Source organism: Sphaeramia orbicularis, chromosome 18, assembly GCF_902148855.1.
Source record: "Sphaeramia orbicularis chromosome 18, fSphaOr1.1, whole genome shotgun sequence".
Lineage (NCBI taxonomy): Eukaryota > Metazoa > Chordata > Actinopteri > Kurtiformes > Apogonidae > Sphaeramia > Sphaeramia orbicularis.
In genome coordinates this window covers 4,297,421-4,308,557 of record NC_043974.1, presented here as the reverse complement: position 1 = coordinate 4,308,557, position 11,137 = coordinate 4,297,421, and the positions used below count along the sequence as shown (strand labels likewise).

General features: G+C 38.3%; 1 protein-coding gene across 2 annotated transcripts; it reads left to right on the top strand.

Moving 5' to 3' along the window:
- Positions 1 to 1,582: 1,582 nt before the first annotated feature.
- Positions 1,583 to 9,230, top strand: LOC115438512 (complement C1q tumor necrosis factor-related protein 3-like). Of its 2 annotated transcripts, XM_030162166.1 has the most exons (8): positions 1,583 to 1,649; positions 1,728 to 1,827; positions 1,956 to 2,003; positions 2,263 to 2,295; positions 2,423 to 2,490; positions 3,886 to 3,976; positions 6,986 to 7,114; positions 8,395 to 9,230. In XM_030162166.1, exons 2-8 carry the CDS (start codon positions 1,773 to 1,775, stop codon positions 8,667 to 8,669), a joined length of 699 nt encoding a protein of 232 aa, XP_030018026.1. In that variant the 5' UTR covers positions 1,583 to 1,649; positions 1,728 to 1,772; the 3' UTR covers positions 8,670 to 9,230. The 2 variants fall into 2 exon arrangements, with proteins under 2 accessions (XP_030018026.1, XP_030018027.1); XM_030162167.1 differs by lacking the exon at positions 2,263 to 2,295.
- Positions 9,231 to 11,137: the final 1,907 nt, after the last annotated feature.

Below are 11,137 nucleotides of genomic sequence, written 5' to 3'. Positions count from 1 at the left end.
CTGAGCAGGAGCCTGTCAGCTGACCCTGATAACTGGCCCTCATTGGCCCTTTGCAGACGGCCAAGTAAGGCCACACCTGACTTTGTTTTCTGTAGGACTGAAAGTGATGGGAGAAGTTTCCACCACCAAGATTTTAAGAAGACATTGGTTAGTGGTGAAAAAATAGAAGTTGAACAAGTTCAGGAACGGCAAGTTGGAAACATGGGAGCCCTTTACTCACATCACATGACAGTAGGCTCTTGTCAGGGTATTATCTATTTAATTTAAATTCTGTTATTTTTTCCCTGTTACTTTTTCTATATTTTGAGATGTCCTTGTGCACAGATAATGACATCACAGTTTGCTCAACCCTGTTGTGTGTTTTTTTGCTTTTGTTTGTTTGTTTGTTTGTTTGTTTGGGGGGGGGGGGGGGGGGGGGGGGGTCATTGAAGTTAGAACCGCCACTGCACCTGACTTGCATCATTAAAATGAGATTAAAAAAAACTAAAATCTTTTGGAAGAAAACACATTCATACTTGTCATGTGGTTTTCTATAATAAGATACAAACATACAAATGAATATTGAAGCTGTGAAGCAGATGTAAAGGTTTTATTATTTTTACACTAAGTCTGTGTGATGTCACTATCAGAAGAATATATGACATTATTGTTTGGTAAAAACTGTAAAAACTGTGTAAGTCTATCTGTGTTTTTCACACACTCAGCAAACACCATCATTAATTAGATCAATCCACATGAAATGTAACACTATGAAGGCCATGTTCACATGATTCCGACAGATGGTGATCACTTCCCCACCCACCCGGCTCATGAACTGTTTGACCCCCTCCCCTCAGGGAAGAGGCTGCGGAGCATTAAAGCCAGAACCCCCAGGCTCAGATGCAGCTTCTTCCCAGAGGCTGTCAGACTGGTGACCTCCATGAAAAACTGATGCACTACTGCTGATCCTGCTGCTGCTGAAATACACTGCTGTTTTTATTCTGGTTTAACATGCTGCTAATTTTTTTAATCCTGCACTGAAGTATTTATTTATGTATATTTATTCATTATTATTTTTTAGATTTTTACTGTTATTATCAGATTTTATTATTATTATCTTTAATATAGGTTTCATTTTATAGGATTTTACCATGTACATTGCTGGACCTGAGAACTGATTTCGTTTCATGTATACACTACATGTAATGACAATAAAGTGAACCTTGAACCTTCAGAATGTTTGACAAGTATTTTCATTCCTCGGTAAATATTCCTGGAACTTGAATGTGAATGTGAGCAGGTTAAACACACATCAGTGATGACATGAACCTGAATCCTGGGGTTGGTGAATTAAAACACACACACTAAAACTGAAGTTCAGTTTGTCAGCTCAGTGTTTATTCTTGTTATTTGTCCTTTTTGCTCACTTCATGTACTTCCAAGGAAACACTCAATGTTGTATTTATGAGTGAAAATGATCTGTGTACATGTGTGTTCATGTTTGCCCTCTGGGTGTACACTGTCAGAACGTGTGTCCGCAGTTCCTGATAATTTTGTCAATGGCATGTGCCATACCAGTATATAAGAAGTGGAGTTTGTGTAGTTGAGCACCTCAGACTGAAGCTCCAGGCTGACACTGAGAAGACACAAGAGAAGGAAATCTGCAGCAGGTTTGGCATCCACTGTGGAATTCAAACTGCACTAATACTCACATCCACACAACTAACATGTGTTTGTCTGAACTGAAGGTCTTCATCTGGGACATCTGCATCATCTGCATCGTTGTCGTCGTCATGAAGTTGCTGGTTGTGTTTCTCCTCGTTGGAACCATGATGGTCCTGTCAGAGGGTACTGATGAGTCGGACTGATCCTCCATGTGTTTGTGTGACTGGACACACACTCACATGTGCACACACACATTTAATGTGTTTAGACTTTAACACAAATAACAAATGTCAACTGGTATCAACCTGTAGGTTTTCCAGAACCAGAGCCTGGACCTGAGGCCAAACCAACTGAAGGAAGTGGGTGCATTTTTCTACTTTTTGTAATATATTGAATTGAATTGAATTGAATTGAATTGATTTTCATCAGAACACTGTGCATGACAGATGAGTGCTTTGATAAGTGTCTGAAATGACATGGATGTAATTCTGTTTGGAATGTGTGTGACTGTGAACACAGACACACAGCAGAACAATGGGAATGGAATCAAATGTCTGTATTTATCCACTTTTTCTGTCTCTAATTTGTTAACGTATTCATCCTTTTTACAAAACCAAGGTGAACCTGAGACAGAATCAGCAGATGAAGACGGTAATCTTCTGTTATTTTTTCAGACTTTTGCTCAGTCACATTATAAACAGTTTATCCCACACACAACAAAGGTTCACCTTTAAAACAGTTCTGCTGCTACAGTTTGGTCTGTATTTGTCATCTGCAGAGAACAGTGTTGTAAAGAGAGCAGCAGGATGCCCCTTTGATTGGATAGGATTCAGAAATGACGTTCAGGTATTCAACAGGATCTGAATGGAAAATGCTTCTCAACGTTATCTTTTGTGTTTTTGTTTTGTTCTTCTTATGTGGTTTTATTTATTTTCTACATTTTAGACTTTTACACAATAGTTTTCCATTGGCTTTGCTCTTCTTTTATTCCATATACATATATTTTGTATTTGGTCTGTAACGGTCCACATACCGAACCGAACCGTTTCAGTTCACACCTGTTCAGTTCAGTACACAGCTGGACCCAAACCGCACAGTATGTTGACAAAAAGAAAAAGGAAGGAAAGACGTTGTTCGATGCGGAACTTTAAATCCGCGCAAGTTCCACAAGGACATATTGAAGGAGCGCACATTGACCCAAAATATGAAATAGCAGCTGATATAAGGAAAAAAAAAACAATAAATATGATTTGAACCTGGAAGGAAGAGACTGAAGACCCTCCACCATCATTACAGTCTGTTTGGATCAGTTCAGGTTCAGGTGAAAGACAACGACGAGGACAGAGACGCTGATAAGACGAACGTTGTTTACTGTATGAACTATGGTAGTTCTGAAACACTTACACTAGCTCTGTCTGTCTGTCTGTCTGTCTGTCTGTGTCTGTCTGTCTGTCTGTCTGTGTCTGTCTGTCTGTCTGTCTGTGTCTGTCTGTCTGTCTGTCTGTCTGTCTGTGTCTGTCTGTCTGTCTGTCTGTCTCACACACACAAATATACAAATACACAAAGTGGCCTAAACAGTTTGTTAGCTGTCCTAAAATTAATAATTTGGTTAATTTTGTTTTCAATGTTGCTCTTAAGTTTGTTTAAACAGAACACCAGTTTGCCCTCTTGTTAATGCGGAATTTTTTTGTTGTTATTTTTATGCAGAATGTGAACTGACAGAACTGTGATTAGATTTTTGTTGTTTGTTCAAAACTACCTTTCAGTGAAAAGTGCAATACTAATGTTTAAAATACATTTAGTAATATTTTATTTATTTCATTTTCTGTGATTTATAGCAGCAGAATTATATTATTCCTGTTTTTCTATATTCTATTGTCTCCAAAAATTGAGGGGAAAATGTTCAAAAAGTCACAATAAATGCATTAAAGACATTTTAAGGGGTTTTCTACCGAATCGAAAAAAAAAAAAAAAAAAAAAAACGAACTGTGGCCCTCAAAACCAAAAACGTACCGAACCAAAAATTCTGTGTACCGTTACAGGCCTATCAGTGAAGCAACCATTTATAAACAGCCACACTGATGAACTGTTTCAGACCAGTGCCTGCATCCTTCAAACATGAATCTCCCACTGTTGATTTTGCTGTTCTGTGGCTTAACTGTGGCCCAGGATGTTCATGAAAATGTCACAGAAAAGACTGAAACACAACCTTTTTTCCCATCTGATATGTGTGATCTCCAGAGAAAGATTGGTGCCATGAAAGAACGACTGGCAGCTTTGGCAAACAGACTGAAGAACAGCGAGAAACTGATTGAAGACCTGAAAAGCAAAGGTAAATTCAAAGTTTTCTTCTCATTCGCTGAGCTTAATGGTGTGGACCTGCTATAGCGGCAGCCCTCGGCTCTGTCGGTACCTTTTGTGTAGATATTGTGCATTTTATCATCATACAACTGATGTAGTTGCAGCAGGTGAGCTGTTAATTGAGTAAATTACAGTGTCATGTCCCATGTGTGGTCATCCATCATGTTAATGCAGACTGAGATCATTGTCCTTTTATTTATGGATGTAGTCTTTAATGGTAATACGTAGTAAAAATGTTTCACAAAGTCCAATCGTAAAACCAGTGGTGGGCTGTGTATTTCACACCTACACCTTCAGTGGTGTTCAACTGATTTAATCCACCTTTATGTATATATATATATATATATATATATATATATATATATATATATATATATATATATATATATATACTATCAGTACTATAAAAAAACACAGTATAACAGAACATTGACATTGTCTCCTTCCACTACAGCCACAGCTGCTCCACATACATCATCTCAATCATCAATATTTACCTCCGCCAAGGAGGTTATGTTTTTGCCCGGGTTTGTTTGTCTGTCAGTTTGTTTGTCTGTCCGTTAGTGTGCAACATAACTCAAAAAGTTATGGACAGATTTGGATGAAATTTTCAGGGTTTGTTGGAAATGGGATAAGGAAGAAATGATTAAATTTTGGTGGTGATCGGGGGTGGGGGGGGCCCACGGGGGGGGGGGGGGGGGGGGGCACTGATCAGCCTTGGCGGAGGTCTGCGCTCTCCGAGTGCTTCTAGTTACCAAATAAAATGACAAAAATATAGATGCTAATAAAAAACACAATATTATATCACCAAAACTACTGCTTAGGCAGATTCCTTTCCCCCGCCAACACATGATGGTGGAAATATGAGTGGACAAATGACCAAACGACCACCTTGGTCGCACAAGAGAAAAGCTACAAAATAAATAGAATCAGCTATTGGGAATTATTTTATACATCTGGAACATCACAGAACATTTACAATTAAAGCTGCAAGCAGCAGTGATGATTTATCACATTTAAGGCTATTATTTAGGAAAAACCCTATTGTGTGAGCATGTGTGTCTGTGAGAAAGAGTACTTTTGAATGAAGAAACATTGTACAAACAGTTGAGCGTTTGGTGATAACAATGAAAAGAAGTTATGTAATAGACATTATGTATTATTTTTAATAGAGGTTTTATTTTGAAAACATTTACTCCGTGTACTTTGTAATGTGTGCAAAATGTTCAATATCCACAACATAATGCAGCAAAACCTGTTTTAAAATGTGAGGGGGGAGGAAAAAAAAAAAAAAAAAGAAAAGCAGTGCCCTGCCCAGGGTTTGAACCCATGGCTCCTGCACTATAGCCCAGTGCTCTAGCCACTAGTTCATTGTGAGACAGAAACAGGGATGCACTGGTAGTCCTTATATAGGGATTTTGTCATTATTAAAAGTGAAAACTAAACATACTCTTCAAAAAATCGCCATAATTCCATAACCGTAGGTCGTATCTGAAAAATTCTTTCACTTTTGGATTCTGCAGACTTGTGGGAATTTCATGAGGTATAACTTTGTGTCAAAAGTCTGAAATGAATAAGCAGTAATTGCAGAAACGTAGAGTAACTTTCAAAGGCAGATTGCTAACTTCCTGTTGGAGTTAGCTCATTAGTGTCAGTGTATGATTTGTCGGCTCAATCAGACCAACATTTTGGCATTTGTTTCATGTTTCTGTCACATTCCTACTGGCCGCTAGAGCTGATTTTGTGTGTTTTTTAGTACATAGGTGGCGCTACAGAGTCCATTTTGGCACCCAAGGGGTTAATTTTGATATTGAATCAAAGTGTTCACCAGCCATGACATACATGGCAAATTTGGTGAGTTTTGGAGCATGTTAAGGGGGTCAAATGGCAGTCTAAAGTAGAAAAAGTATGAAAATAAACAAATTGTTATAAATCAATAACCGTACATCCTATCTCCAAAATTTTTGCATGTGAGCGTTGTGGTGAGTCCCATGAAGGCGTAGATATGTCACATGTGGGGAAAAACTCCAAAGTGAAAAATGAGTTCCAAACATCGCAAGTTTGCGGGCTTGTAAAAAAAAAAAACTAAGACAGTTCTGGAAAAAGTACAAGATCACTTTTTTGAGGAGGGTTCACTCTATCTTTTGGTGCTATTTAGAAGTCAATACAACAAACGGTGTCATCGGAGTTAGTTTGGAAAATTTTATTTTGAAAGGCATATTGCGAACTTCCTGTTGGAGTTAGGTTAGGGGCTTCAGTGTATCATTTGTAGTGCTTGATCCAACAAACATTTTGGCACTGGTTCCATGTCTCTACACCATTCCTACTGGCCACTAGGGCTGTTTTTGTTTTTTTCACATAGGTGGTGATAGAGAGCCCATTTTTGCACCTATGGGGTTAATTTTTTCATTTTATCAAATTTTTCGCCAGGCCTGACATGTGTGCCAAATTTGGTGAGTTTTTGAGCATGTTTAGGGGGTCAAAATCCAGTTCAAAGTGATGGCGGAAAAAATAAAATTATAAGAAAAAACGAACGAATAACAATAGGGCTTTGCTTGCAGGCAAGGCCTCTCACTGTGTGAGAGGGCCTTACCTTTCAGCTTGGTCCCTAAAAATACAAGGTGTAAATGTAGGTCAGTGATTCTGTTTCTTTAGGCCAGTAAAGGCTTTGTTTAAGAACATCATGGTCTCCACAGGAAGCATGGAACAACAGTGTATTTAGTCACATGTAGTGGTGAAGCTGCAGGTTGGAATGATCTGGATACTCCTCACCGTACGCTCTGCTATGATGACTGTTTCACAGAGCCTGTGTTTGCTTTGTCGACTTTGAAAATAGGAATATGATATATCCTTTATGCAGTTAGAGCCTTTGAAATCTCCATAAACCTGACACACTGAAATCTTTAAGCTCTTAATTTCACACATCTTATTTTATTTTTGTAATTCTTTAACTATTTTTCACTCATTCTTTTGTATCCAGAAAAAAGGGACATCATTTTCAGTGCAGCTACAGATGGAAGTGGATCATTCGGACCCTTCAACACAGACAAAACCTTAGTATATCAAAGTGTGAAAACTAACATTGGCAATGCCTACAACCAACACACAGGTAAAAACAGATGTGTAGCCTAAGCAGTGTAAAGACAGGACACGACTGTTTCATGTTGGTGTTGATGAATATTCAGATCTACTGCTGTGGTCACAGTAGATCCCTCCCAGTCTGTCACATTATCACACTGCAAAAAAAGGATTATCTGACTTGGATAAATTGGCTTGAATTTGGAATATTTATGCTAAAAGATCTTTTTTTTTTTAGATTGAATTATTTATTGAGACTTAATCTTGTTAAGATTATTTGACTTGTTCCAAGAATTTTCATCTGGAGCTGAACCACTCAGATATTACAACTCATTTTAAGCAATATTTATTGAAAAACAAGCAACACTGATGAGGATGGCAGACACTGAAACTGTTTGCCCTGAAGAAATTTGTACTTGTTTTATGCAGTTTTACCGATACGTGACTATTGAGTCATAACATCTTCATAAGACCATATCTATCTATCTATCTATCTATCTATCTATCTATCTATCTATCTATCTATCTATCTATCTATCTATCTATCTATCTATCTATCTATCTATCTATCTATCTATCTTTTCAGTGCTTTCAAATGATTACAATTTTTAATCAGATTAATCACAGGGTTGCTGTGGATTCATTTTGATTAATCACGATTAAATATTCATTTTTAATTTATATGAATCACATTTCATATATAGATTTTTTTTTTTTAAATTTAGTATGAAGGCTTGAAACAAGTATTTTCTGCTTAAAATACTAACTTCAGCATTCTATAATCCTCAGATAATATTTTCTTATTTTAAGAAAACTAGATCAGTGCAATTTTCTAACTGCACTGGCACATCATTTTACTTAAAATAAGACATTTTAACCCAATAGTGACTTAGTTTTACTATTTTTGTACATTCCTTTTTTGCAGTGATAACAGTTAAACTGAACCTTTAGGTCAAAGCAAATCTGTATCACTGAACAGTGATAGTAATTAATCAATAAAGAACTAATTAAGTAATTAATCAGTAAATAACTGAACATGAAAATAAGTGTAAATCTAGGTGGGAGGGAATTTTATTTTCTGACCTCTACCGTTCCCTCACTCAGTATTTTCGGTGTAGAACCCATATGAGTTATCGGCACCAAATTGTGCCAGTCCAATAGTTTGTCGAAGGTCCTGTCTCTACACAGAATACTTGCATTGTTTACATGGTGATTTTGTTGATGATTACATTGTGTACAAAAGCATTTTCTAACAAAGATGCAAGGATTCCCTAAAACTCATCAGTCTGTTTCCACATTTTGTTTCCACAGGTGTGTTTACTACCCCCGTTTCAGGCACTTACTACTTTACCTTCTTTTACCATGCACTAGGAGGTCACCCAGCACATCTCTTTCTCCAAAAAAATGGTCACGTTGTTGCACAAACCTATGATCACAAATCGCAGCATGATGGGGCTGATAATGGAGGCAATGCAGTAATTCTACAGCTGCAAAAAGGGGACCAAGTGTTTGTGCGCTTGGGTGCACACGCACACATTTGGGCACCTCATCACTATACTACCTTCAGTGGTTTTCTGATTCATTAAGTTTAACCCATAAAGACCCAGAGTTACTTTTGTGGCACTTCCCAAATTAATTTTTCTCTTTATTTGACCTTTCTTAAGTGATTTAACACAATTTATAATAATACTGTTCTCTAGAAGAGAGCAGACAGGTTTCTGAGCTGTTCTGCTGTTTCTGCCTCTCCCACTCTGCTGGAATGATGACAGTTGTGTGTCTCACCTTCATTCCATCTGTGCCAGAAGAGTGGATTACTGAGCAAACACAGAGGCATGAACTGAAATCACAGTCAGCGATGTGTGTTTGTATCTAAAGCCTGCACATCGGTCTGTCTGTGTCATCAGTCTCATAGATAAACTGGTGACTTGATATTTGAAATCAAACCTGTATTTCTTTTCTTTTCTCGCTGTAACCCTACACATGGAAAGAAGCGACAAGTCAAATGTGAACTGCAGGTGGACTGCTTTAGGACCTGGTGTCTCATAAAAGAGCAGATTGAACGGTTCTGAAAAGATGCTTTTAGCTCAACTTCATTCTGATTCTGTTCTTCTTCAATCATGCATGAATAAAAAGATTTAAGCATTGAAACAAGATGGTTTCTGAGTTTTCATTACATCATTTTAACAGGAATAATTCATGATCTCAACAGAACGTGCTTGAAACCACGTTAGAATTCTATTTTGAAGCAGAATATTTCTAAAAGTACATCATGGAAGTATTGAAAGAACAAAAAACAAGTATTTTCACAGTTACACTTCAGTTTTACTCAATAGTGACAGTGAATGAACAAACTGGTTCAAAAGAAATATGAGATTGACCTGTGACTGAAGATCCATGAATACAAGGATGAAAGTGTCAGAGTCACTGAGTTGGTCTGAAATATTATGGACTGGTAGAAGGTGTTGGGATGGACGTCTGACAGGAGCAGTTGGGGAGAAAGAGAGAGGGTAAAGGAAGAGAAAAAGAATGACAGAGAGAGAGAGAGAGAGAGAGAGAGACTGGGGGAGAAAGGGGGGGCGGGGGGACACATGGATGCAAATGATGAAACTGAACTAGAACTGTCAAAAGTAGATCAGCTGGTGTTTGTGTAATTACTAAAAACCACAACAAAGGTCCATAACTGTTAGTACTACTACTAGGGTGCATCATTCCCCAAACCAAAAAATAATTTTCAAAAATCAGTTTGTCTCTATTCTAAATTTGTTCCAATGCAGCTCCTAAAGTTTATGACCAAATTTCAAGCTATTCTGACATTATCTAATGGGTCCACCATGCAAATGAAAATTTTACTGATGAAGAATCGAACGAGAAAATATATTTGAGATTTTATTGCAAAAAGACCCCGCTGCTGTCGGTCGAAATTGAGAAGCACTATGGAGCGCTGAGTGACAATGTGAAGGAATTACAACGGGTGGTGACGCAGTCGGGGGACATGTGTACCAGACCTGGCCGGACGGGCTGCAGACTCGTACAAGAAGTTGGATTACATCGCGGGCCAAACCGCAGAGGGGCCGAGAGCCAGTGTAGAAGGGCTCCTTCAGTCTGCAGGACTGACAGAGAAAGTAGACGAACTGTGTAGAGACCTCACTGCTCGGAAGTAAGAAATGCTGAGGCCAGGTATAACAAAATGTAAGTTATATTAAATTAATGCAGAAATCAAGTTTCCCCCACGGCCTACATTGTCTCCCCTGGGAGTTGAGAAGCAGCCGGATTCTTCTCTAATCTATTCCCCCTATTTAGTTTTCATGTAATTGACGACTGTTAAACTCTCACACTTGAAAGCAGTATAACCCCCAACTATGTGTGATTTGATAAAGGTTTAGTTCATTGATCCAGTTCCAGGAAACCACACCCTGGGCTATAGTCAGCATATACTGTATACAAGATGATGTCATCCGATCATCTGGAATTTCCTTTTCTTTGTAGCAAAAGCTGTTCAAACTACTTGCAGTGTGTGCACAATTTTAGAGTTCCTCAGCATTTTATTGAACTGCCACCAGTCTCTGAACACATCCATATTTGGCTTAAGAAAAGCGCACATTTGAGCTCGATAACTAAAAATTTGGTCTCACACAGACATTTCATTTGATAGTACAAAATGGAAACTGAAGATGACAAACAGGGTAGTGCTCCATGTCCAGATTTAGGAGCTGTAGCTGAGTCCAATGAAACAAGAAATTCAGAATCTGGAGCTCCACCAAACACAAGACCACATGTGACCGGACAGTCTTCATCAGTGTTCGGCCTAGGAGAAGGAAGAACAGACACTGACGCTATAATCACTGGTTCCAGGCTGCCAACATGTCGTCAAGTCTTGAGATGCATGATGTGGCATGTACAAGATGGTACCACAGAGAAGACAAAAAAGTGGGATTCTGCAAAGGTGGTTTTCGGGAAAATATTGGAGTTCTACGAAAAGGCAAATATCCCAGTTATTTCGGAGCAAAAGGCCTGTGAAAAAATTATTAAACTTCTCGATGACAATGCAAAGCTC